The 26,936-nt window shown below is 41.9% G+C and overlaps 1 protein-coding gene across 1 annotated transcript in view; it reads left to right on the forward strand.

Annotated features, from left to right (window-relative positions):
* The window catches only part of FBN1 (fibrillin 1), a 144,047-nt gene extending 130,899 nt beyond the window's left edge, over nucleotides 1-13,148 (forward strand). The window contains exons 54-66 of the mRNA XM_058846938.1: nucleotides 11-130; nucleotides 1,792-1,914; nucleotides 2,334-2,465; nucleotides 3,063-3,188; nucleotides 3,747-3,953; nucleotides 4,547-4,672; nucleotides 4,888-5,010; nucleotides 5,772-5,888; nucleotides 6,657-6,785; nucleotides 7,602-7,721; nucleotides 9,712-9,943; nucleotides 10,975-11,149; nucleotides 11,870-13,148. Of these exons, the coding sequence (XP_058702921.1) occupies nucleotides 11-130; nucleotides 1,792-1,914; nucleotides 2,334-2,465; nucleotides 3,063-3,188; nucleotides 3,747-3,953; nucleotides 4,547-4,672; nucleotides 4,888-5,010; nucleotides 5,772-5,888; nucleotides 6,657-6,785; nucleotides 7,602-7,721; nucleotides 9,712-9,943; nucleotides 10,975-11,149; nucleotides 11,870-12,259 (2,120 nt within the window). The 3' untranslated portion in view covers nucleotides 12,260-13,148. The remainder of the gene's footprint in view (nucleotides 1-10; nucleotides 131-1,791; nucleotides 1,915-2,333; nucleotides 2,466-3,062; nucleotides 3,189-3,746; nucleotides 3,954-4,546; nucleotides 4,673-4,887; nucleotides 5,011-5,771; nucleotides 5,889-6,656; nucleotides 6,786-7,601; nucleotides 7,722-9,711; nucleotides 9,944-10,974; nucleotides 11,150-11,869) is intronic.
* The last annotated feature ends 13,788 nt before the right edge of the window (nucleotides 13,149-26,936 follow it).

A 26,936-nucleotide genomic window follows, 5' to 3' on the forward strand; every position in this document is an offset into this window, starting at 1 on the left:
CTGTTTGCAGACACCGATGAATGTGCTGTTGGAAACCCTTGTGGAAATGGAACTTGCAGGAATGTGATAGGAGGATTTGAATGCACCTGTGTAGAAGGATTTGAGCCTGGGCCAATGATGACCTGTGAAGGTGAGACTCCCATGTTGGAGTAACAGTAAGGACTATTGTAATTGTGTTCCCTGATTTTGAAAACATCTGAGGGGAGTAAAGCAGCTTTAAAACTAAAATGTGGACACTTGGAACAATACCTCTTTATCTGAAATGGGAAAATGGGCTCCTCTTCCCTGTATCCACCTTGCACTGCAGTATGTTTTTCTTACTGGAGCTGGGGTGGAGAGACTTTCAGGTGGTATCTAAGGGACTGCCCAGAGAGGAGCATGTTGGGGTGCAGTCTCTTCAGAGTAGTTCCCATAAGTACTTCTTACTGTATGTATGGTTTTTGCCTGCCTCCTTGAGTGAAAAGACTCACTGTGGATGATGAAGATAGGAAATGGGCTGCTTGAGTGAGTTAGGGAAGAAACAGGGAACAAACGAGAAAATACAAATACACTCAACAATAGTACTCAACAATTACCATGGTACCCCTAGGTTGAATATTTTTCATGCTTTGGTGTCCCACTTCAAAAATTAAAATTTTAAAATGGCCAAAGAGAAGTAAGGAAGATCAGAGGTATAGAAGGGACACTTAGAAAATAAATGAGAATTTTTCAGTGTGGAAAATGTGGTTGAAGAGATATATGATTTTATAAAGCCACAAGTGGTAAAAGTACCAAAAATAGAGGGACCTTGTTAAACAAACCAAAGCAAACATTATTATATGCATGGTACTTATTTAAGTTGTGGAACCCTTTGCTGCAGAATATTAGTGAGGCCACAAGTATAAATTAACCCAGAAAGAAATGATACAAATTTGTGTGGGAATCTATCAGTGGAAATTAAACTTGATAGTTTGGTTGTGGCTTTTGGCTGTGGAACTCCTTAAACTGAGAGGCTGTATCAGGGGAAAGATCCCTGCATACATGGTATGAGGTTTTTAATATTCATCTCCTTCTGTTACAACCAGGGAGAGAAGAACGTCCTAGGACGTTCTGACACTGTCCTCTGACTTGACACAGCTGTTCCTAAATTATCTGCCACAATCTATTTCTTTGCAAGCCCATGCAAAAGAATGCTTCTATTTTTGCATCAGATTACATTATTTTTACATATAGTTAGAGCTTCATTCACTTCCCTGTGGAATTCGGGCAAAAGCTCAAATTGCAGAGGAGGAGCTAGCAGAGTGCATAAACATCATTATATAGCAGTAATTACTCAAGTAGTCCAGGCTGTATGTAAATGCACTTCAAAATAATGTTTCTAGTAAGGATATAATTTTATGGAATTCAGTTTTTGAAGAAGTTGAATTAGTGAATGTAGAATTTAAATAACCAATAAAAAAACCCCCCAAAAATAACGAACCTAGGTGTGGAAAAGATAGAGTTTTAATTGAGCAAGTATTTTGGCAGCATGGATCTGGAAATTATTTCCATTGGCTGCTTACTATTGAATTTATTGAAACTTGAGGTAGCTGTGCAAACATCCTGGCGTGTCTGGTGCCTGCTTCTCTACAGATATCCATGAAGACTAGAACCAAGGGTCCCCAACTATTAAAATCTAGTCCTCAGTAAACTGGGATCTGGGTATTATACAAGTTTTAGGGATTGCCTGTACCTAAAACCTGTGCACTCAAGTCTGCTGAGTTTTACACAAGTGTTTCCCTTCCCCCATGGTCTTTGCCATTCCAAATCCAGATGTCAATGAGTGCATTCAGAACCCTCTGCTCTGCGCTTTCCGCTGTGTGAACACGTTTGGATCCTACGAGTGCAAGTGCCCCGGGGGGTACGTTCTGCGGGAGGACCGGAGAATGTGCAGAGGTAAAGCTCCTACCAGACTCTCACAGTTATGAGACAGTGATTTCAGTTCCTGCAGGGGCAGGGCTCTGACTTACAGCACTGTTGGGCAAGAGTTTTAATCCCAGGAAGTAACTGAGTCAGATGATGGGATGAAGTTCTATGGTTTTCATTATGCACTTGATTGTACTAGGCCTGTCCTGCCAGTAAATTTATACATCTGCCTAAAGTGAGGTCATATCAGATGATGTGGTTTTGTCTTGCCCTAAAAATGGGCATTTGGGAGAAATCAATTTTCTGAAGGCTAGTATATTTTATGGTTAGTTTAGAACAATAAATATGTGTAGGGTTTGATTATGATTGAGATTCCAAAGTCAGAATTTACTATTGTGAATTTCCAGGATCATGTCTCTATATAATAGAGTCAAAACCTTGTGTTTTAGATCAGAATGAGTGTGAAGAAGGAATTCATGACTGTGACTCAAAACAGATGGAATGCAAAAACCTAATTGGCACCTACATGTGTATCTGTGGGCCTGGTTATCAGCGCAGACCGGACGGGGAAGGCTGTATAGGTGAGTGACACTGAAGTGTTGAAGCTCTTGAAATACACAGTTCCTCAGCAGAGCTAAAAAGTTTGGATTTTAACAGAGTGTTAAGAAACTCAGGGGCAGAATTGCACAACTACTTGTGTAAAGGATCTGTTGGTGGTGTGCACACTTGGTTTTGCTGTTCAGGGGTACACATCTGTGGGCCATAAATAGAAAATCTGAGTGTAGGTGTCTTTACAATCAGTTTGTACTGCTGCTGCTGAATGCTCTGAGGGAAGAAGGTGAGGATTTGGGTTGGTTGCTGTAGGCTTTTTTCATCTCTGCTAGCATGAATGAGAATAGATATGAATTTTTTTTAAACCTTGGAAGGCATTCAGAAGTACAGTTGTAACTATGAAAAATTTTGAAAACCAGTGAGGAATGTACTGCAGATATAATATATATAAAAATTTTGAGCTAGATGACCTTCAGTTCCTCTGAAAAATGAAAAAAAGGAACTTTAAAATATAAGAAAAAGAAAAAAATTGAAGCTTAACCAGGCAGAATGCACAGCATAAGAGTTCCATACCAACCTCTTACCTACATTAATCTAATTTTTGTCATAAAATTTCAAAAATGCAGATGAGAATGAATGTCAGACCAAACCTGGGCTCTGTGAGAATGGCCGTTGTGTGAACACAGTGGGGAGTTACAGGTGTGAGTGCAACGAGGGATTCACAGTCAGCGACACCCAGGACGAGTGTCTTGGTAAGTCCCAATTTACACCTGAATGAGCTGTCACTTGCATAGCAGCAATGAGGGCTGAAATTAAACTTAGAAATGTATGGTGAGAAAACACACTCTTGAATTTAGATGCCTTTGGGAAGGGGCCTTCGTATGTAGGTGTCCTCTTGCACATTCCTTCTTCCCATGCTCACCATATCCCTGCCTCAGTCAGTCCAGCTGGGGTGACTTGCTACAAAAGCTGACTGTTCCATGGTTTCAGTCAGCCAGGAGCTGCCCCAACATTTCTTTGGTCCTAATTTTCAAGCCAGTCTTTTTCTCTGAGTTCAAACAGAAACATACAGTTTTATAAGCATATTTCTTCATATACTTCTTGTCACCCACCTTTTGCTAAATTTCTTGTCTTTGTTTCCCTTAGATGTCATTCTCTTGTTCTTACTGCTGGTAGTCTCTCACTCTCAGTTCCACAGTCTCAGGGTGAAGTATGCCCTTTCTGTTATATTTCTGACTACATACCCAACATCTCATGACCCTGTGGAATTCACCATTAGGATACTCTGTGATGCACAATTTGTCTTCCAGACAACAGGGAGGGCTACTGCTTCACTGAAGTCTTACAAAGTATGTGTCAAATCGGATCGAGCAACAGGAACGCTGTCACCAAGTCTGAATGCTGCTGTGACGGTGGCCGAGGCTGGGGGCAGAACTGTGAGGTCTGTCCCTTCCCAGGCACCGTGGCTTTCAAGAAGCTTTGCCCTCATGGCCGAGGATACACATCCAGTGGAGCAGGTATTTTTCATTAAATGATCTCTTAGACAGTGCCAAATTAAGGAATAAAATATAAACTCTCTTTTTGCATATTTGAATGCTGTAATGTCCTAAATGTTTTGGATATCAGCTGAAATTTTCTGAGATTTTTCACATTGACTGAGTATAGTCCTTTGGGAGGAAAGTGCACAGCCAAAGGCCCTGGAAGATGAAGCATCCATCTCACCTTGGCAGATACTTGCTCTATGTCCTGGTTGACTGACATGCACTTAAATGGGAATTTGCATTCTCACATTTGAGTGTGTTGCAGGCACAGGTTGAGAGCTATTTGTACGTGAAGGCAAAGTGATGTTTGATTTGGGAAGGCTGATACATAATCAGCTCCAGTTGTTCCCTTCCCCTTGCAGCTTGTTCATTGCATAAGAAAGTTAGGTTAATGTTCCATTCTGTATTTTACCATTTATGATTTCTCCTTAAATCTGTGCACTATTTCACTATTTTTTGTAATTATTTTATGTATGGTGTGGATTTCTCTGTGTCTGTTCTCTAGACTCTATTGAATCTATACAAAATCGGTTTTGTTCCATTGAGAACTAACCCATGTTTAATTGCAGATATTGATGAGTGCAAGGTTATTCATGATGTCTGCCGCAATGGGGAGTGCATCAATGAGAGGGGAACTTATCATTGTCTTTGCAATCTGGGCTATACCACAGATGTCACTGGCACTCTCTGCATTGGTAGGTTTTCCATTGTGGTGTTTGTATATGAAGTTTATTACTAAGAGAGGACTTGAAGAAGGAAATAGAAAGATTTTGAAAAAATAGAAAATAAAATGTCATTTGTTAATGCTTTGGGAATTTATATTTCCTTCTGATCTATCCTGAACATTTTGTGAACCATTATCACAGATCTTGATTATCAGCACTGAGGTATCTGGTTTTGCTTCTTGTAGATCTGAATGAATGCAATGAGTCTCCAAAACCTTGCAATTTCATCTGCAAAAACACAGAGGGGAGCTACCAGTGCTCATGTCCAAAAGGATACATCCTGCAAGAAGATGGGAGAAGCTGCAAAGGTAAAAATCAAGAAAAGAATTTACTGCACAAACTGTTTCACAGGCAAAAATAATTGCAAGGACATTTAAATGATGCAAATCTGTCTCCTTGATTCGTGTGTTTCCACTAAAGACAGTGGAAGTGGCCTGCACAAGGTGGAGCTGATATTTCAGTTAATTCCTTGGTAATTTGGACAAACAACAGATCGACAGGAGTTTTTGCAGGTTGATGGAAGCTGATCTTAAAAGATTTTGTAATTATAATATACATGATTGTTCTTATTTTGGTAAGCCTCTTGGTTTAAGCCATATAATTCAATGGTAAATGAATCTTACTGGATGCAAAGATGACCATGGTTTGCAGTGCATTGCCCAGCATCAACAAAAATTCCAAATTTGGCATGGAGAACGACAGTGTACTTTGTTGTTAGCATTTTAAAATTTCTTTTGGAGTAATACTGTTCTTCAGTGCAAGGCCATTTTCCAATCTGCCAGATCTCATGAAGATGGTGACTTCCCGTTTATTGGCTGAGCAGACATTTATTATGTCACAGCAACTTTCAGACAGATGAGAATGGTGTCTGCAATTCAGTGTCAGCATGGACACTGTGTAGCTCCAAAGTCTCATTCATTAAATGTGGGGCTTCATGTAAGAGGAACTGGAAACCACTGTGGAAAGTGAGATGTAAATTCAAAAGGCTTTATTTGCTGTTATTTATTTGTAATCACTTCTTTCTGAGTCCAGGGGACATAACTGAAAGAAGTTTTCTTGATTTTTTTAGATCTTGATGAATGTGCAACAAAACAGCACAACTGCCAGTTCCTTTGTGTCAACACTATTGGGGGATTCACTTGCAAATGTCCTCCTGGATTCACCCAGCACCATACAGCCTGCATTGGTAGGTGATGTGGGAAGGTAGACACAGATTTGGGATTTATGATTGACACTTAATCCAGAAGCAAAATAGTAAGGAGGTAAAATCGTCTTCCTGACAAACCAAATGGAAACATAAACCAGATTCTGATCCTAATCCCACCAGAGATGCAAAGAGGCCCCTTCCTCCTACCTTCCCTTGCTTTCATAATCTGTCTTTGAATTTTGCACTTGCAAGAACCAGCCAGTAAAAAAAACCACTTTGTAATTCTGGCATTACTCTTTCTTAGGTATTGAGCAAAAAAATAGTTCTAATATTTTCTCTTTTTGTAGCTCATTGAGATCATGTCAAGGCTTCTTGAAACAGCTGTGAAATACACATTTCTGCAGTTGTCCTCTGAACACGTACCCATGGGGTACATGGAAATGTTAAACTAAATTGTTTCCTCCTGCAAAGCACACTTCCTACTCTGCAAACTGGATCCTTTTTCTTTGTCAGTTTGCCCATGGTACTGGTATGAATTTGGAGGTGTTTGGACACCAAAACATCAAACTCCGTATTTTTGGTGAAGAAAAGAAAGTTTCCCTTCCTATTACTTTTGTGTTTCCAAATTCAAAAGAAGGCAATGAAAACTGTCCTGTAATGGAAAGTGAGAACCTGGGAGGGTGGTGGGACACCTGTGTTACTGATGTGCCTTTACCTCCTGCCACAGCCCTTCCATCATTAGCATGGCCAAAACATCAGCTTTGAAATGACAACTGCAGACTAACACTGAGCTTTGGTTTCCCTCAGACAACAACGAGTGTGCTACCGAGATCAATATTTGTGGGGCAAAGGGCATTTGCCAGAATACACCAGGAAGTTTTGTTTGTGAGTGTCAACGTGGCTTCTCACTTGATCAAACTGGGCAGAGCTGTGAAGGTGGGTACAACACAGTGCATTTAACTTGGCCTTCTCTTGCTTCTGAATCTGCTTTCAGCCATACTGTCACCCAAGGAAGGACCTGTGGAGTAAGCACCAAAACCTACAGAAGCAAGCATGTGTAGGTTGAAGTGAGGGGGAGTTCAGAAATTTAGCAACAAGACACTATTTCTCTCCATGGGCCAGAAAAATTGGATATATTGTGGGATTTTAAAGAGCTGGACAGATATTTTCTGAGGAGACATAGCCTGTTTTAGTTTAAGTGTTGTAATTTCAGTGAACCTCTTTTGAATCCTGCATGGATTTCTGAGGGATTCATCAAGGACAGGAAGTCTTGCATCTCCAAGGAGACCTGCTGAAGAGAGAGTTCAAGGGCTGTAGACTTATTCCTCTGGGTCCTTAGAGCCTTCTCCTGGGATAGAGTTTGGGTTGTTTTGAAAAGAGATATCCTAGGATTTTTGGGTTGGATGCCTGGGTAGATGCAAGGGTCGGTCTGCTGTGGAGCTGGGACTCTTAGGAAGGCATTAGGGATCCCATATACAAATGGCTTTCTGCTGTCTGCTCCAGAGCAGAATGCAAAAACTGAAAATTTTTGCTGAATGTGAGGGCTTTCCATGGTTTTCAACGCTATATTACTTGCTATGGAGCCACAAATTCAAACCCGAAGGGCCCAAAATGGTTAGGTTTTTGGAAGATCCTGAAATATACTCATATGTATGATAAATGAATGTATATGATTATTTGAAACATGTTTTCCAAATACAGCATAATTTGAGCTTCTCTCCCAAAACTCAGAGTTGTGTTTCACCCTTCTAGATGTTGATGAATGTGATGGCAACCACCGGTGTCAGCACGGCTGCCAAAATATAATAGGAGGATACAGGTGCAGCTGCCCACAAGGATACCTCCAGCATTACCAGTGGAACCAGTGTGTTGGCAAGTGACTTTTGTAAATTCATACCTTAAAATGCATACTACTTTTGTTAGCAGCAACAAGTGAAGGGCAGTGGTGCAGTTTTCCATACTTGCTTTTTCTGATTATAATTTGCTAAGTTCAGCAGAGTTTCATTACAAGTGTGGTTTCCTGTGAAGGCAGAGTGGGTATGAAGCACACAGTAGCCCATGTCCTGGTTCAATAAGTGTTTAAGCACAAAACTCTCCTTGAGGATGCTAGAGGTTGTATTGGCTTTGAGGAAACTTGTGTTACTCATGTATTTTGTGATCTGAACAAGAAAATCTTACTTAGCTCTGCAATGGTCTCTGCTTGGACAAAGGACCTAAGAGTGGATGGTGGATTGAGGCTGGCACTCTCAGAACTACAACTTTGGATTGTTAAATCATAAAATTCACCTTCTGGCCCCAGGCACTTCAAATTCCATTAAAATCCTACTTGATCTGTGTTTTTGTCATTCTTACAACACCTACAGGAAGGCGCTTGTGCAGATTCTGAGGGTCTCAAAACTTTTTTTTCTTTTTCTTCATATTTTTTTTTTCTTCCAACACTCACCCAAAATATGGGAGTTGATCTCACTAGTGTCCCCTTTTTCTTGCTGCTGTGGAGCATGGTGAAGTGAGCATATTTGCTTTTGGTACAGTAACTTCCTGTGGCCTAAACAAGCATCTGTGATGTTGGTATGGTTGCTGTGAGGTGTGATAAACACTGAAACATTGTTCTGTTAACGGCAAACCCTTACAGGCTCTGGGAACACACGATTCAGACCCAGGTTTTAATACCTTGTGGCCTCCACATGTTCACATTGTACTGTCTTTAACTATATATTCTTAAGATACTTATCTGGATCTCCTGGGTGTACCACAGGGGAAGAATCCATGTACTAGGTTTTTCCGTGACAATTCCTTCATATTCCTTGGCAATCCCAACTCTGCAAACAGTTTGTGTCTTTTTAGCCTATTTAATGAATCGTTCAGGGATTTTTTTATGTTGCTGCAACACATTTAGATAATCACTGAAGAATGCTTTGGTTCCTCCCATATCTTGTGCTGTCTGTGACTGCATCCCCTGCCCAGGCACTTCCACAGTACACCACATTGTGAATCAGGCTGCAAGAAGCAAAGACATTGCTTTTAAACAAAGAACAAAGAGCCACATTGTTAGGAAGAAGACAATAATGGTCTGACTTATTACTTATTTTCCCATAACCTGGATGTTGAGGTCAGAGATGCTGCTCTGTACTTCCCAAATGGAGTTTCTTATGTGTGCACACACCCACAATGTACATATGCATCACAGAAAATGGGGAACAATAATATTCAGAACTTTTTGAAGCTGTTTGCCATATCAGATATCAAAACTCAGACCAGGTTCATTTCAAAAAGCAGCCATTTTCAGTAAGTAAGCCTGAACTGACCTCGAACTCCTACAGTGCCACCCTTAGGAAGTTTGGAAAAGGACTGGTTCAGAATATAGCAGTCTTTTGTATCTACAGCTGCTTTTAGTTTTACTTAACTACTTCCCGGATCTTACTATGTCTAATTTTTAAATGTAAGTGTGTAGGGAGGAATTTTCAATGCCTGGAAAAAGTGTCAGAGCTTGATTCCTTACTCTTTTTCCTTTAATGTTGAATAGCACTGTGAACAAGGGATTACTTGACCAGATTGTTGGCTGTACATAGTTTTATTCTTCTCAGTTATTTCTGGGAAGAAAATCTATCTTCTCTGTTTCTCTGCTGTCCAGAGCATGAGCTGACATGTCATGAAACATATGAAACATCTTCTGTAGAGTAGCCCCAGTGCTGCTGTTGTGTGGTGTAGTCAACTCCCAGGGACCACTGCCCCAGCCAAGGGGGAGGACGAGCCCAGTTGTCTGTGTCCATCTGAGGTGACAGCACATTCAGCCAAGCATGACCTGTACAAGGGCTAGGCTGGACTGTACCTGGGTAAAAGTTAATGTCTTCTTCTTTTCCAGATGAAAACGAATGTCTCAGTGCACACATTTGTGGAGGAGCATCCTGCCACAATACTTTGGGAAGCTATAAATGTATGTGCCCCACTGGATTTCAGTATGAGCAGTTTAGTGGAGGTTGCCAAGATATCAATGAATGCGGTTCTGCACAAGCTCCATGCAGTTATGGTTGTTCAAACACTGAAGGTGGCTACGTCTGTGGATGTCCACCTGGTTACTTCAGAATAGGACAAGGGTAAGGGATTCTCATTTTAAACTAACAGATACCAAGAGGACATAGTCCACTCCTTTCTTTGCAGTGTGGAGCAGCAGAGCCAGGGGATTGTCAGCAATTAAGGAGGGATAAGATTGGGAAGGTGCTCAAGATTTGGATGCACCTACTGATTTTGGAGACTTTGGTGGGGAGGGGGAAGGTTACTATAGAAAGGGAGGGGTTTAATACTTGAAACTGAAATTTGGTCAGGGTTACCAGGTTCTATCCTCGATTTTAAGCTTCTGCTTTCACCTCTCCTGCACACCCCAGCAGCCTGCCAAGTCCTCTGAGCTTGGCACTTGGGAGCTTCCACTCCTTGCTGTGATTCACTTGTCTCCTTAAAGAAGAACAAAACAAACATTAATAATAACACCCCCTACCAGCTGCAAAAAGAAATTACATTATACAAGTGGTTTCACCTGCTGGTTGGAATAACAACTCTGCATGCTCTTAGGTTATTTTATGTTCTATATTCTTCTGTGTTTCAAATCAATATTTTTTAAATAAATGTCTGCTTTATCAATAAAACCACTTTTTCCGTGCCCCAGTGGGCATGTTAGGGCTGTACATCATATAGGACCAAGCAACCCAAATGGAAAGCAGAAAGATTGTGGTTTAAATTTTGTAAGTGACTAAAAGCTTTGGGATGCATTATGAAAGACCTCACTTTTCAGATTTTTCAGCAGTTGTTGAAAATTGGTCTCTTTAAATGTGTTGCAGGCTGGATATCAGAAATTGCTAACAACAACGCAGAGCTTAAGCCTGTGTTTTTAAGACTGTTAAATTTTGGCAGGTCTCTCTTGGGCAAAAACCCATGAAAGCAGATTCTTGAAATAAAGAGTGGCCTCATTGTGATTCAGTGAGAATTCTGTCTGTTGACTTTAGCAAAAATTTTTCCTAGGAAATGAATGCAGCATAATTGCTTAATTATTTGTACTTACAGTCCCCCAAATGCAGCTTTTGATAAGATCTATGTCTCGCTGGAGTTAATTTTGAATTTCTTCCTTCCTCAGACACTGTGTTTCTGGAGTGGGGCTCGGCAGAGGTCAAGGACAAGAGCTTTCACTCAGTGGAGAAGTAGATGACAACTCCCTCTCTCCAGAAGCTTGTTATGAATGTAAAATCAATGGCTATCCCAAGAGAGGAAGGAAGCGCAGGAGCACTAATGAAACTGCAAGTCAAGCAGAGGTAATTGACCCTTTCTGGGGGGGAAAAGTTTTGTGGCTATCTTGTGAAAGCTGGATTCAGAAGGATGTGTGCCAAGAGAAAATCCCTCAGGAAAAATCTACACCCTAAAGCAGACCAAAGCTGGTTTTGGATGTCAGGTTTTGCTTTTTTCTCAGAAGTGATGTAGAGCTTCCCTTGCTTTCCGAATGAAAATGTTACAGCTCGTGCTGCTGTCTGAAATACTATCACCCAGTCAGAGGAGAAGGGTGAGGCTGCTTTTCCAGCTCTCTGCTGCACCTGCAGGCTGCCCTGGCTCCACGCTTAGCCCAAATGAATCTTGCAAAGCAGAAAATCCCCACTGAAATGCTGTGGCTCCCTCACAGGCCCTGCTCTTCACAGTTAGTTCTCTCAGCCTGTGGCTCCCCTGGCAGAGAGGAGTGTGCCTTGTTTGCTATCTTTGCAGGAGGCTGGTCACAGGCTCCCAGTATGGAGGGGCTTCATCTGTCAGTCAGCAAGGCCCATGGACAGAAACTTCCATCACGAGTCTCAGGCTCCTCTTACCCACACAGGGGTGGTGACAAACTCTGTACTTCATCCGGAGACTCATAAGAGTGGATTTGACAGATGATGTTACAGAACCTCTTTTTTAAAATTGTCTGATTAGTAACGAGTGGCCTGGGCAAGAAGCATGTGTGAAATGCTCTCTGACAAAGCCAACTGATGTCCTTTCTTCTTGCGCAGGATCAGCAAGAGCTGGAGCCACCAATCAGTCTTGCCAGCTGGGATACTGAGAAAGCAGCAGTCTTCTCCATCAACATCTCGGATCTCAGTAACAAAGATCGCATCTTGGAACTGCTCCCTGCCCTCACAACACTGACAAACCATAACCGATATTTAATTGACTCTGGAAATGAAGATGGTTTCTTTAGAATCAATAAGAAGGACGGGATAAGTTACCTTCATTTCACAAAGAAGAAGCCAGTGCCTGGAAATTATTCATTACAAATCAGTAGTATTCCACTCTATAAAAAGAAGGAACTTAACCAGCTTGAAGCAAAACATGACAAAGACTACCTCAGTGGTGAGCTGGGAGATAACCTGAAAATGAAAATTCAGATATTGCTTCATTAATTCATCAACCAAAGACCAAATAATTAAACCAAAGATAGATAGGTAGGACTGAATATTCCTCCCAATCAGATTCTCCATATCATAGGTACAATCTTACATGAGTACATTTGTATGAACGAGCACTATCATATTATTACATAAACAAGGTACAGGATGAATACATGAGCTCAAAACTACCACTTTCTCAGGCTTTTACGTGTAGCTGAGCTACCTTGATATGTTGAATCTTGAAAACTGGGACTTTTATCCTTGGAAGTTGGCCACTGATGCTGAGACACGTCATCATTTCAGCAGAGGTACAAGAATGTGCTTTCAACTAATGGACAGCTCTATTTTTGTAATTCTTAAACTTCGCTTCTCCAACTACAACTTACTAGGTCAGCCATTTATGATATCCATTTGGTGCTAGTAAATTTTCAACCTAGATTTATAAATGCACTGTAATATTTACACAACTTAGAAGCCAAAATTGCCATTATTCAGTCTAAATACTTCAATCAACCAAAGTTAGCTCAGTAGTTTATCTCAGTTATGCCTATAATACATTACATGTAAATTAAGTGTGTGTATACTGTAATCATGCTATTTTTATCAATGAAGCATTTGTAAACTAGATTAATAATACCCTTAATGTGAGGGTTTGTAATGGTGCTTATAAGACCAACTACTTGTTAACTGTATACACAAACCTGATGATAAAATTTCTGTGACTTGCCAAAATGCACTGAGGTCAGTAGGGACCATTAAACATTCTCAAAAGTCAGATGACAATCAGTGCCATCCTACACCATGACATATTGTAACATGTCAAGAGTACCCATAGTCATTCATATCAACAAGGGTTCAATGTCATAAATGTCACAATAAAACAGTTTTTTTTTTTAGTTTATTCTGTGGCCTTGTGTTCTTGCTAAAAGTGTGATCAACCGTATTCTTATACTTTAGGCATTGTCAGTAGGGTTGTCTTTGTATCTGACTGTGTGTCCAGGTGATTCCTCCTTGAAGGAGCTGTTGTTCACTCTTCGTGCAATGGAAGAACAGAAGAAGTACAGAAGCCTTCACAAATGTAAACAGCAGTGGACCTCTCTCAAGTTATTGTGTGGCTCCAGAAAGGAAGAGAGAACATTTCCAATGACATGACCTGAGTAGTCTTATCAATAAGTAATCTCATAGCCAAAATATGGAGAAGTGGATGTTAAATCATTATACAGAAAACACAGTTAAGTGTGAAATTCTCCTTTGCTAAAACTCCTTTCTTTTACCCCCACTTCAACACTTACTGTCATATAGACATCAAGACTGATAAGAGGAATAATCCAATACCAGAAGCCATCACAAGTTGTAGATGGGTTTTAATATCATGTGAATTATTCAGTGATGTGGGTGTTCTTGTATATGCAAATGCCATGGTGTATCTTTTAGCAGCAGCAGAACATTTACTGAGGTGTGATGCTATAAAATCTGGAAGAAGGAAGCACTGAAACTGCTGCTGGGACAGCACTGTAGTTGGTAGAGGGAACATATATTGGGCTATAATAGCTTTGGAAGGGAAATGTACTCCTATAATTCACCCCAAATTGTATTATTGCTCTCTGTGATTTCTTCTGCATAACAAATATAACTATATAAAAAAGAAAGTTGTGCACAGGATTACTTTGATATTTTTAATAGACCATGTCTGGATTTTATTTGTGTGCCAAAATGTTGAACAGTGTATTTTTTCCACATGTTGCATGACTATGGTGAGATATAATCAGAACTTTACAGTTGTAAATGGCACTCTTATATCAGCAGGTTGGGATTGATTTTTAGCGCCAGTGTGCATGATTGTATAGTTAATAGGGAAGTGTACATTTTAAGTATTTTTTTTTTTCTCAGCCCCTAAACACTGAGAGGAGCTGAGAAAGACGATTTCAGAAAGACCTGTCAGGAATCTCTCCAGGAGAGTTGGTTTACATTTAAGCTCTGTGTAACACCTTATGATGCCAAAGGTTCTTTGACTGTATTCCAGCAGCCCCAGTGTTGCCCACACAGTTCTGCAAATTGTCTTTGTTATGCTTCAGAAACAGGAAGTCTTGACAGTAGCTGTTTTAGTAATTTTAAAATGGAAAACCCAGTCTTGCTGTACCAATCTGCACATAAAAATCCATTTTTTTTTGGTACATTATTCATCTGTCTCTTTGCAGCAATGGCCTTTAACAGATATATTAATTTTGCTTTTTGGTTTTAGTTGTTGGATGTGTATGATTATTTCCATTAGTTTGAATTTCTGCAGCTTCCTTGGCATCTCAGTGAAGTGCAAAGGTTGCACAATAACATTCCACAAAACGTGCAATTAAAAAGTGGTTTGTAACTTTCAGTGTGATTTTGAAGTAATCTGCTGTATTTCATTCGATAGTGGGACCCCAGAATGACTCTAAGCACTAGACAGACTGAAGTAGAGCTCTTTCTAAATGTGTATCCTTTTGCAATTAAAGGGTATTTTTCAAATTCAAGGAAATAGCAAAATGCTTAATTATTTGAAATAAGTGTGGCTCCCTCCGCTGCATTGTGCATATGACTCTGCATGGATGATTGCATGGATAATAAATCTAATTTTTGGTTAATGGTTTAACAAAGATGGCTTGTTACTGTACACAGCAAATCATTCTCTTATTGTGTGTTGTAACAGTATCTTGTAAACTTGACAGCCCACGTGTATTTTGGCAGAACACCACTGTTTCCACAGTCTCTCTTTTAAGCTGACTTTCAAAGAACCACAAGTATTTGCTTTCTTATGGCAGGTCTTGAAGGGTCATACTCAGGTTTTCTCTAATGTAAATATTCTATGCTGTGATTCAAGTTCAGCTTTGTGCTTTGGAAGAGCTAATCAGGTCAAGACTCCTCAGCACAGACAGGCCTGAGCTGTTTGGAGAGCAAGACGCCACAGTTTGTGTCCAGCTGCTGCCTGTACCTTCCTGGGCCCAAGTTTGGCACAGCCAGTCTCTGCCAGCAGCACCACAACAGGTAAGTGAATCACAAGGCACCAAACCTGCTGCCCTAGCCCAAGCTGGTGGTGGTGGCACTGGCATTGCAAAAGCTTTCTCACCACTTTTAAAAATTGATGTTGTCTGTGAAGGAGTGGCCACTTGAACCATTAAAGCCTCACAGTACTCTTGTGGATCTGGCGGTCTCTGCCCAAATTAGCAAGGTTAATTGTGCTTATGTTGTGCTGCTACTTTCTAAGAAGGCACCAGATAAAGAGGAGAGAACTTGTCTTACTTCACTGTTATGAGAAAATTTTGTCTTTTCAGTTATAGAAGGGAAGTCAGAGTTCAGCATTAGATGAAGCTGGAGCTGCAGGAGCTGTGCACCCCTCTCAGTGCTCCCCAGCTGCTCTGTGCCAGGTAGGACAGGAGCTACTGGGACACACTGGTTTCAAAAAACTGCAACATCTGAACCCAGGATCTCCTCCCAGAGCAAATCTTGCAGCTTTTCTGCTTGCAGGAGTGGCCAGAAGCTGTGGCCAAAATATGATGTACACCAGATTAATCCAGTAAATCTGGGTTGGCAATGTCCTACCAGAGAATTTGCCCAGAGTAAGCCCTCATGTTATCACAATCTTGGCAGAATAGCATTTGGCCAAAACCCTTGTGTTCAGAAAATCCCAGAGCTTCTAGTGTTGCCTGTAGCCTGAGCATGTTGGATGCCTGCAGAGATCTGTGCAGCCCCTGTGTGAGCTCCTGTGGTTACACAGAGCTGAGTGGAGAGCTCTGTGTGCAGACCCCATCGGCACCACGGGTCTGGGGTGTCCCAGTAACCTGCAGGATCGTGCTGGTTCAGGGTGCTGTGAAAACTTAAGACAGGGCAAGCAGACAGGTGTGGTTTGGGGCAAAGTATGCCATCATTTACACCAATGAAAATGTGAATCATTATAGAGGTTGCAGTAGAAACAAAAGGGTTAGCAATAGGGAGAGGGCAGAATGCTGCAGTAATTCAGTGGCCCAAAGTGCCTCAATGCATGTTCTGTTTCACTCACATGTGCTGGACCTGCACAATCCCTGGTGTTTTGTGCCTCTGAGTTGCTCCTTGCAGGTCCTCAGGCAGGTGCAGCAGGGGCCAGCAGCTGTCCTCACAGAGGTGGACATGCCCAGGCTGCTCTTGGAGCAGGCAGAGGCACTGCTGGCGCCAGGCTGGTGGTAGTGGTCGGCAGCAGGGTTCTGTTTGCAGGCCCATTCAGTGAGCACTTCCCCAAGGCTGGTGCTGCTCCTGGAGACTTTGAAGTCTGATCCCTCTGGAGTGGACTGTGTGCTCTGGTTTGCCTGAAGATGAGACCCTCTTTCTGTGCAGCAAAAATGTTGAAAATGTCAATGACTTCAGCTCACAAATTCCAACAATCTGCTTCTGTTGTCCTTAAAACTTGCCAAGTATTTCACACCCTCATAACAAATGCTTTTGAGGAATATCGCACCCAAGCCAATTTCTCAGTTATGGGCTTCCCGTTGAGTTCAGGAGAGGAACCTTGGGGCCAAAGAGGTCAACAAAGTGTTTCTTTTTGTATTTTGAGATCTCCTTTCTATTTCTACTGTGCCATGCAACAGGAAGTGTCTGTGGAGCCCCAGGCTGCCTGACTAGTGGGAGTTGCTGGCAAAGCTGGGCTGCAGCCTGGTGCTGGTGCCAGCCAGTCCACTATGTGCCATTGCTGCTTGCTTGTGTACAGCCAAGTCCTCAGCCTGCTTAGACATATGCCCATTTGTGCACATAGAACTGTAGGTGGTTTTCTCTGGAGAGTCTAGACAGATACTGTTTATCTCGGTACTTCCAGGCCAAAGTCATGCTGTGGAAAGTCTTTGTTAAGTACCCAGGAAGGGCTTTTCCCCTTTCTTGGGTTGGACCTTTCCCTTGCACGTGGCAGCAGCGCTGTCCCAGCCTCTCCCTGGTTTGGCTCTCACATCTGCAGGTTTGTTTGTTTATGAGCTTCTCTATGGCTCCCCGGGCTGTAGGATGTTCCTTACTACACCCTTGTGAGGTTGGGATGTGTTTGTCATCCTTGTTTTACAGGACAGAAACTGAGAACCAGATGTTTTGGTTTGGGAGAGCTCACAGGCAATGGTCGTTCTGCCAGGAGTAACTCCAAACTACTGAGGTGTCCCTGGAGAGGAGGACAAGAAGCCACAGGGGCCCTTGAGCCATGATAGCCCCAGCTGATATAAAGCCATGGGAACTGCCCCTCTCCATTAAAATGCATCTCAGATGGAGTCTGCTGGAGCCCTGGCCACTCCCCACACTCTTCAGAAAGTCAGGAGCATGACCCTGTGCTCTAGCATGGAGCCCCTGGAGAGTCTCTTCCCATAGGTACCCCACCCAGGATGGTGCAGGTGCAGCCTCACCCGTTTTTAAAAAAAAACCAAAAAACAACAAACAAAAAAAGTATCAGTTTTTGGCAATTTAATGCAAAAAAAGATTTTTGGAAAGCATCCAGACCAGCAGGCTGCATGGAGATAATCAAAACTGACACTGCTGGTGAGCAGGACCTTGGCTCTGCCAGCCTTCCTGGCTTACCTCTCAGGCTGCTGGATGAACCAGCCCAGAAAACAGGGCTACTGCTTAGTTTTCTTTGGAGGTTGATTCTTTATTCCTGTAATTTCTGTGTGAGGTTCTTCAGGGTGATATTTTTTTGGGGGGTCTTTGACAACCCAGGAGAAATAATTTTTTTAAGCAGCCCATCTGGGGCTGAGTTGGACTGTAGTTCCAGTCCAGTATATGATTGAGCTGGTGAGGTCAGACAGGTAGGAAAGCTGTCTGGACTTCTCTGTATGTGCTTGCAGCTCTGTATAAATGTGTTGTTATTATAATCATAATAAATACTAGAGCTGTGAGAAATGTCTATAACCCAACCCAAATCAGGTGAAACTCCCCTGGTTTTGGGTTTCATTACAAACTCAAGCCCTGGGCCAGGTTCGTGGAGGTTCATGAGACTCTCTGAAGCTGGGCTCAGTTTCAAGGAATAATAGGCCAAGTTTCAGGCAAATCTAGGCCAAGTTTTGAGTAAATTTGGAATAAACTTTAGGTGAATAAAAAATGATTTATTGTTTTAGGTTGAAACCATACCAACCATGGACTCTTTGCTTGGTTTCAACCTGTAACCAGGAAATCTTGGCACTTTGGCTGAGTTTCACTTTGATTCTGAGTTTAGACCATAAAAACAAAACAATCACAGCTAAGAGGTGAGCCTCAAGACAAGTCATGCAGGAACTGGTTTACAGTGTGGGACCCCAAAGCCCTGCCCTGAGCACATGCCTGTTATGCTGCATCGGCATTGAGATCTCTTCCCCCACTGCAGGTGATGCTGTGCATGGTCTGGTTTGTTGTGCTGCTCCACTAAACCATCCAATTAAGTCTTCCCCAGATTCTTAATTTGAAGTTGCATGTGCAATTTCCAAGCCTGGAGTGCACTGACTTCAAGTTTGGCTTTGATCCAATCCTTAATGTATGTTTGCATTTTGAGGAGTAAATTCATCTAACAAGGTGATTAATGAGTAAGTTTAGGTAGGAGATGAGACCAGTAGTCTTATCCCCATATTGCATTTAAACATGGCTCACATCCAGGCATATAGTGGGGAAATGGACTTCCTACCTGAAATGCAGAGATTCACAGTGATGTGGTGCCAGTACCCTCAGTCGAGAGGTGCCCAACAGGATTAGGGGTCTCAGCTTCTCAGTGCTGCCAACTCTGCCATAGCACAGATACCTTAAAGATGGAAGAGAGCTGAAAACACTTGTCAATGCAGATTTCTTTAGATTCATTCAGTCATTTTAAAGGAATCTTCTGATACAAAGTTGCCTTTTAAAACAAAAAAATATGTTTTAAAAAATTTTAAACCCCTTTATCACAAAATTTGTTTTGCATCAAACGTAAGCTGTAGATGGAAAATATTTGAGCAGGAGCTGGAGTCAAAAATCAGGCAGAATATGAACTGGTAATGTAAGTGCTGGGTCCAGAGAAGAAGGTGATAGCACAAGTTGCTACTGCTTTGAGAAACCTGTGATAGAAGGGATGGGGAGGAAGAGAGGAGGAAGGTGTCAGTGCAGAGCAGACAAGGAATATGAAGGGACCAGTCTCTAGTCACATCAGTGCAAAGCTGAAACAACAGGAAACTGGAAGAGAGGAGAAGGGGAATGAACACTGTAGCACTGGCTCTGCAGGGCAGCCACTCAGAAGACTTTCTGACATGCATCACCAGCCATCTGCCTTTGTGCTATTCAGCTGCACAAGGCTGCCAGCCTTAATGCAAAACCTTCCCTGGGACTGATGCTCCTGAGCCAACCAGCACTTTAGGAGTGACTGCAAGGCAGTACAAAGGGCTTTGGCTGGTAAGAAGTTACCAAATGAACCAAAGAAAAAAGCCCCAGGAAGGCCCACCAGGTCCAGATCATTATGAGACTTTAGCAAGTATTATGTGCAGATTAATAAGCCCTTGAAGATAATGCCTTACTTACTGAACTGAAAACAAAAAGGTAAGTGATCAAGACAGATTTAACAGAATTTAACAGATTTCCCACTCCGTATGTTTAAATTGTATTTGCCAAAGGCATGAACTCCCTTCACAGTAAGCTTTTTGCTATAATGTTTCTGCCTCCATTTTTCACATATGCTTCCAGAAAGATGTCCCAGTACTTTTTCAAGATCTCAGTGTCCTCACAGCACTGGGGAGAAGTAGCCACAACAAAGGATAGAAAGCTCAGAGATCCTCTGTTAGTAGAACTCTTACATCAAAGCTCCACAGAAGTGAGATGTGAGTGAGAAGTGAGTCTTAGATCAGCAACAGTTTCTGCTGTTGGGGTACAACTGTGGCATGATACAACTGAGGCCAAATCTGGAGAATCTCAGATGGAGTCTCAGGCCATGAGAGCTGCTGTGTGGGATGGAAACATTTCAGTGAAGGATGGCTGGAGGTCCTGAAGAGACCTGGTCTTTATCTTTAAACCATGTATCATCTGTGTGTTTCATGGTTTGAGACTGAAAGCAGCACCCAGCAATGGAAGGGAGAAAAAAAGGCTGAGAAAATCCACTATACATGTGCTCAGAGCAACGGTAAGGAACCAGGAAACAGAACTGTAATTCAGAAGTTCACTCTTTGACAAAGAATTCTGTGTGAATTTGTCTGTTATACATTTGCCCTATAATATGATTATGTCATTTAGGAGACTGAATTTACCAAAGATCATGTTGTGACCCATACGTAGGCAAACTCCACACTCCTACATCCCAAAATATGCTGGGAACAAAAGTGTTTTCTGCAGCACAGATAAAACCATGGGAGGAAATTGTGGGTCCCAATGTGACTGCCAGGCCTGGGTTGATGGCCAAGTCTGGTGGAGTTGCACAACCCTCTGGTCAAAAAGACCAACTATTTGTGTTGGGCTCATTTGTGCTAACAAACAACACAGTCTTGAGTTCCCCAGAGACCAGCCTGGAATTTATTTAAAAAATAGAGAATTGGTAAAGGATTTATGCAGGGGGACCTCCCCGTCAACCCCCTAAGCATTAAATATCTCATGTCCTGCATGATCTCTAACAAAGAGCAGTCCTACAAGAGAAGCAGCTGAACATTGTCTTTGAGCACCAGCTGGGAAGGCAGGGTAAGAAAATAAGAAAGTAATGCTGTATTTGGTGTCAGCTGAAATCCCACCCTGAAAAATCTGCAATTAACCAAACGTTATTTGCTGCCAGTCTCAGCAGTGCCACCAGCCCGTCTCAGCCAGACACACTCTTCAAATCTGCTGCAACAATCAAGCCCTGAATGACAAATCCACTTATTCTGCCACATCCCAGCTGCTGTGACCTGTGCTAAAGCTGCCTCTCTATAGCATGTGCTGGTTCAGCACAGTCACATGGCAGTGGTACCTGCCTCTGCTTGAGCAGCAGGAGCAAAGTGCCCCAAGGCTGTCACAGAGCTGCCTGGAGACAGCTCCCATGCAGAGACTTCAGCCATGGGCCTGCACCAGCTCAGGTCATTAATGCAGAAATGGCATTTTCAAGGCAGTAGTGCTAAGGTGAGTGAAGGACCTCCAAGTGTCAGAAAGAAAATACTTATTAATGCAGGGAATTATGTTCTATGTGGCAATGGATCCTGACACTAGCTGTTGTCTCTTTTTATTTACTTGGAAATGAGAACAAAAGTCAAATTCAAGGGTTATTTTGTGTTCCATTACTCTAGATTTGTCCAGATCTGCCCTTCTTTGGTAGATACCTTTATCAGAAAGTAGTTTTGGTGAAGGATCACTGTGCTTATGCTTCACTGCTCCAGAAATATGTCAGCAGACTGATCTCTCGTGACCCAGGGTCCTGCTCAGAATAGTTGAATTATGTTTATAAAGTCAAATAAGAAAGACGATGTTGATCAAAGTAATATAAACTATGGCATGGAAAATGAATTTTGAATGAAACACACAGATAAATCATTTATCCTCACCAATACCCTCTCTGTGTTTCTCATCCCAGTAATTGAGACCATGTGTTGTGCTGCAAACAATAACTATGAGAAATTACTCACAATTCTTCCTTCATAAACATGGGAAATGAAAGTGATGGGAAGTATGATCATCTTAATTTTTTTTTTCTAACGTTAACAGCTCTAAATTATTAGGGTGGGAAGAAAATGTCAATAGAACATAAAAGTGCTTTGTATAGTGTTCACATTTGCTCATACTTTCAAATCCACTGTGGCTTATTAGTTCATGGGAAAAATGACAAAAAGGAATAAAACCCAGAAAATGAATCCAGTATCAACATCTTGCTTCTATAGTAACAGAAATTGTAACTTGTGGGTAAAAAGTGACAATATTAGGAAATGTTTGTTGGGAAATTATGGTAATTAACCCGCTCCTTTCCCCAGTACATCCAGCCTCCCATCAGTCTGACACATTCCTACACATTAAAGAGTATCCATTGCTCTCTGCTGCTCCTCGTATTAAAAGCCTGGAGCAAGTGAGGTCCTTAACCTCTGTTTCAAGAGTTCGTTGCTCAGCTGTAAAAATTCTCCCAGGGCTTTTTGACAGAAAAATGTCTCCGCCTGGGAGGAGTTTCTGTTTGGAGTTTGGTTGGAATTACTTCAGCCCTTTTCCACTTGCAGTAGGACAATGGAGCAGGATTCCCTCTCTCCTTTTTTTTCTTTTTAAATAAAGTGACCATAGTGCCAGAGCAGTACACATGGCAGGCAGCACTCAGACCACAGTCCCTCTGCAGCTTTAGCACAGGGTCAGTGCTGGCTGGTGCAGCAGGGGCCTGGCCCTGTATCAAGCCAGGCTCCATCCCTTCGCTTGTGCAGCTGCTGGCTTGGATGGTGGCTTCAGCCAGCTTTGTGCTGAGGCTGCTGAGGGCCAGCTTGGCCATGGTGCAAGCTGGCAAAGTCCACCCTTGCTGCTAGTGCTGGAGGACCCATCCCACTGCAGGCAGAACCACCTGGGCTACACCTCCATGGGACTTCTGGCTTTTCCCAGAGCTGGGCAGTATATATGGTTATGCTGCTGTGGTGGAGGTACAAGTCAGTCCCACTATACTGCAAACTTACAGTGCAATACTGGCTTGGTAGGTTTCCCAGATGAAGGGCTTGGCACAGGGAGGCTGCTCTCTGCAGACCTTGGCCTGAGCCAGGAGATTCATTTCTAGAAGCAGGAATGCAAGATCTATTACACTTCTGCATGGGCTGCCTGCAGGGCTGGTAAATCTATTAAAACAGTCAACACTTTATGAATGGAGTCTGGCCCCACCGAAGTCAGTGGCAAAACTCCCATTGATTTCTCTGGACAAAGATTTTACCCTGAATCCTCAAAGTACCCATGTTCAACACAGCCATCCACATCTCCAGCAGATGAAAGGAAAACAAAGAGCAGAGAAGAGCCCTGGTGCTTCCTTAGCTGAGCCTGGGTCCTGCTCAGATGGAGGTGCTCAGATAGGTATGAGAGTATCACTTTGGCAGTCCTGACAGGTCTGCATGTGAGATAGGTGCTGTGCAGATATTTTGGCTCAGAAGCAGAATTTCATAGGTCAGTGGAGCTTTGCTCTGAGCTCCCAGAGGGCCAGAGAATAAGTTACACACAAATCTAAATTTTTATGTATGGAGATGGAGAGATATCCCACCCACCCGGTAATGCCTCAACCCAGTGCCAGCAATCCAGCCTCCAGAGTCACTTTGTGTGCATTCAATTGACTAAACAGCCACTGGCTATCATCTAGAACCGTTTATAAAATTAAATGTTATTAAACATAAGGGCAGACAAGTTTGCCAAAGCTTATTGCAGTAATGATGCTGTGCTTGCCACTCCACAGATCTGACCTGTCACTTGAGAACTCAAATGACCCATAACTTAATATATTTTATCCAGCTATAAATTCAAGCAGTTTCATTAGCTGGACCTGGCATTGTGTCCACCTCTTTTGCTATTATTTAACTGCCTCCTGCTTTTACACTTTCCTATCCCCCCTGCACACGTGACCTCTAGTGACAATATTTTGCCATCTACCTGAGTAAATTAACAAGTAAGATCAACTAAAGAAGTTAATTGCTGTTATGTAGGAGCTGTTCCACTGTTTTCTTGTTTTGCCAACTCTCCCATACCTTACTATTTGCTAAGCTGACTGAAAGGTTTTCCCCATTTTTTGATTTAAACAACATTATTCTCTTTGACAGCTATTTTAGAGTTGCCCTCCCCCTGATCACAGGTGAACTCATCTGTAAACTGTTCTGTGGGATTTCTGATATATGGAGTTCTTTCAACACTAATATTGGGGTGGGAGCTCAAATCTGAAATAAGAGCAGTCTGGCACCCTAAAGGAAAGACTTTTATGTCTAGGAAGAGCCAAGGCTCAGTCAGGTCTAGTGCCCACAAGGACATGCAGTAGCAGCTCCTTCCTAAAGCAGCTGTCCAATACAGGTGAAGCTCATCCTGCTTGTTTTCATTTGGATGGCAACTAATCCAGCCTCTCCTTCTCTGCCTTCTTTCCTGAAAGGCATTTATGAGCTCAGCAGCTGGTTGACATTTAGCTCTTGCTTCAGTCTGGCTGATGCTGACCAGTGGCTTTGGGCTTTGCAATTTTACTAGAAGACATTTAAATACATATACAGAGAAAGCAACAGTGAGTATTAAAGTTAGCTCATGGTTTATACTCACTGTGGAAGAAGTTCCACCAAACAGGACTTGACACAATTTCAATCTCAGCGCTATACATAAGGTTCCTTTCCACTCCTGTCTTTCATTATAGAAGCTAATTAGAAAAATTGTTTCTTACTTTCCCCCCACTAAAATGCAGTTAATTCCTTTTTAATAATAATCTAAAAAAAAAGTCCTTCAACCACTTTCTGGTGTGATACCATGGAGGTTTTACTTAGAGCCAAATACATATCAGGTTGGATTCTGAAACTCAATCCATTATTTTTATTTCCTCTTTTGCTCCTTTGAATGTACAGTTTCCTTCTGATTTTTACAGTCATTTCAGAGATTGCTGACAGTACATGGCATCGTAATCAGTACTCTAAAGAATGAAATAGTGCCCAAAACGATGCCACTCAGCTTAGCATGTGAATTCCTTCACACTTTTCCCCAGGATGTTGTCCCTTCAGGTCAGAAGAAGCAGATGGCATGAAGAAAAATTTCTTTTCAGGAACTATGGGAATATAAACTGATCTATTAATTCTGTACTGCATGTTCAGGTATAAGCACAAAAAAACCAGTGCTTGCTTATACTCTTGCAGAGCAGGCAGAAGGAGACTGTGTCTATAGTCTATTCTGGGACTTGGTTTAACTTTCTGGTCTCAATTTATCTTCAGGACATTAAGACAGAACAGTTAACATCAGTAGATATTTACACGGGTGGGGAAAGGTGAGCTGTACTTATGGCACTGGGAGCTTGAGGAGCTCAAATAACTAAATGGGTTATAAACAGGCATATGAAATGTATCTTGGTGGTAGCTCAGAAGCTAGAGGTAATTGCAAACTGTGAGACAGTGAAGGATTAAGAAGAAAGAAACATATTCAATGAAGTCCACAGTAAGTACATGAAATCTTTGTGGTCCTATTGTCTCTGCCTGATTGGGGAAGCTTAATGTGTTTATTTTCTCACTTCAAGCAATAAAAACTTCTCTGTCCCTGAGAGTGGCAGTCCAGTGGTGTTAAAAATCTTCCAAAATTAATTTATTACATATGCCAGTAAGATGAGTTTTGGTTTCAGACTCAATAAATTAATTCTAGATGAAATCATAAGCATTTTCACGCGAAAAAGATAAAATAATGTAGTGAATGCAACAGCCAGCTGGAGAAAAAGTTCTAGGACTACATTCCTCACTGATTACTATGCAAATCAAATAATTTGAACGATTGCTGGTATTGCAATATCCAGAGAAGGATGATATATTGTAAAATAACTTTCTAGCTTAGATATTGTGGTTTAATATTCAGAAAACTCTTTTCAGGAAACAGATTACAACAGAGTGGATTAGCAGCTCCAGTAGAGCACAGTCACACTTTCAATGAACCCTCCCTACTAGTTTCCCATCAATGAAATCAGACTGTCTTTTATTCTGCAGTCATTTGCAGATCATCACCAGATACTCATGCTGGTGTATATATCATTGCCCAGAGGAATTTTAGATGGGGCACTGAACAGGCTAGTCTAGTGGAAGGTGTCTTTGCCCATGGCAGGAGGTTTGAACTAGGTAATAAGGTTCTTTCTAACTCAAAGCATTATATGATTCTGTGACACTGACAAAGGTAGGAGACTGGCAGGTGCAAACAGCTGCAGCCAATACAGCCTGTTCTCATTCCCCTGCTTCCTGAGTGTTTGTAGCATTGCTGAGTTGGTGAAGAGAACATCATCAGTGTGTTCAGGACTTTAAACTACTGAAGCTGTAAATTCTGTTTTCCTCTAATCTAACCTGCTGTTATAGATGGAGCACAGTCTCTGTGGGTTCTGGGCCAATTTGGTTGCTAAAAGACTATGAGAAATAACCAGAATCATGTGAAATTTAAGGAGCAACTTGGAAGATCCTTCGAGCTTAGAAAAAGACTAATTTTGTTTTCTAAGACTGAAAGAATTTCTTAGAAAAGTTTTATTTTATCGGTGATGTATGTGGGGGAAAAGGAGTTCCTCTTGACTGCTGTTGCTCTTTAATTTGTATGCTGAAAACATGAAGGGAGAGGGAGCAATATCCATTCTGAGAATGATATTCCTCAGTCACAGTAAGGCAACCAAAGCTCTGCAGTCCCAAGTCCCAGCTGTTCTCCTATCCTTGGCCTTTCCTCACAGCTGGGAAAGCACCCATGGTACAAACATCTCTGGAGATTTTGGAAGACCCTGTCTAGGGTACATCACTGCAAATTAAAGTCTATATGTAGATTCCCTTTTATTTTAGTACTGTTTGTGTCTGGCAGATGGGGAATTTTTCTCATTTGTGTGTTGATAAAGTGCTCTTGATACTAAAGGACAGATCACCCTCCCCTGAAATTTAAGCACTCATGCTCCAAACTCCTGATCCTTGATGACTATTGCATTAGTCAATTTGTGGCTAGCCCAGTAACTCGATAGCAGTGAATTATGCAGTTATGTGGGAACTCTGCGTTTTGGAACAGGCAGATGTTCCCAAGCTCAGGCCCAGCACTGCTAGGGTGTGTCATCTGTGAGACTTTTAGTGGAAAGAGA

Source organism: Poecile atricapillus, chromosome 11, assembly GCF_030490865.1.
Source record: "Poecile atricapillus isolate bPoeAtr1 chromosome 11, bPoeAtr1.hap1, whole genome shotgun sequence".
Classification (NCBI taxonomy): Eukaryota; Metazoa; Chordata; class Aves; order Passeriformes; family Paridae; genus Poecile; species Poecile atricapillus.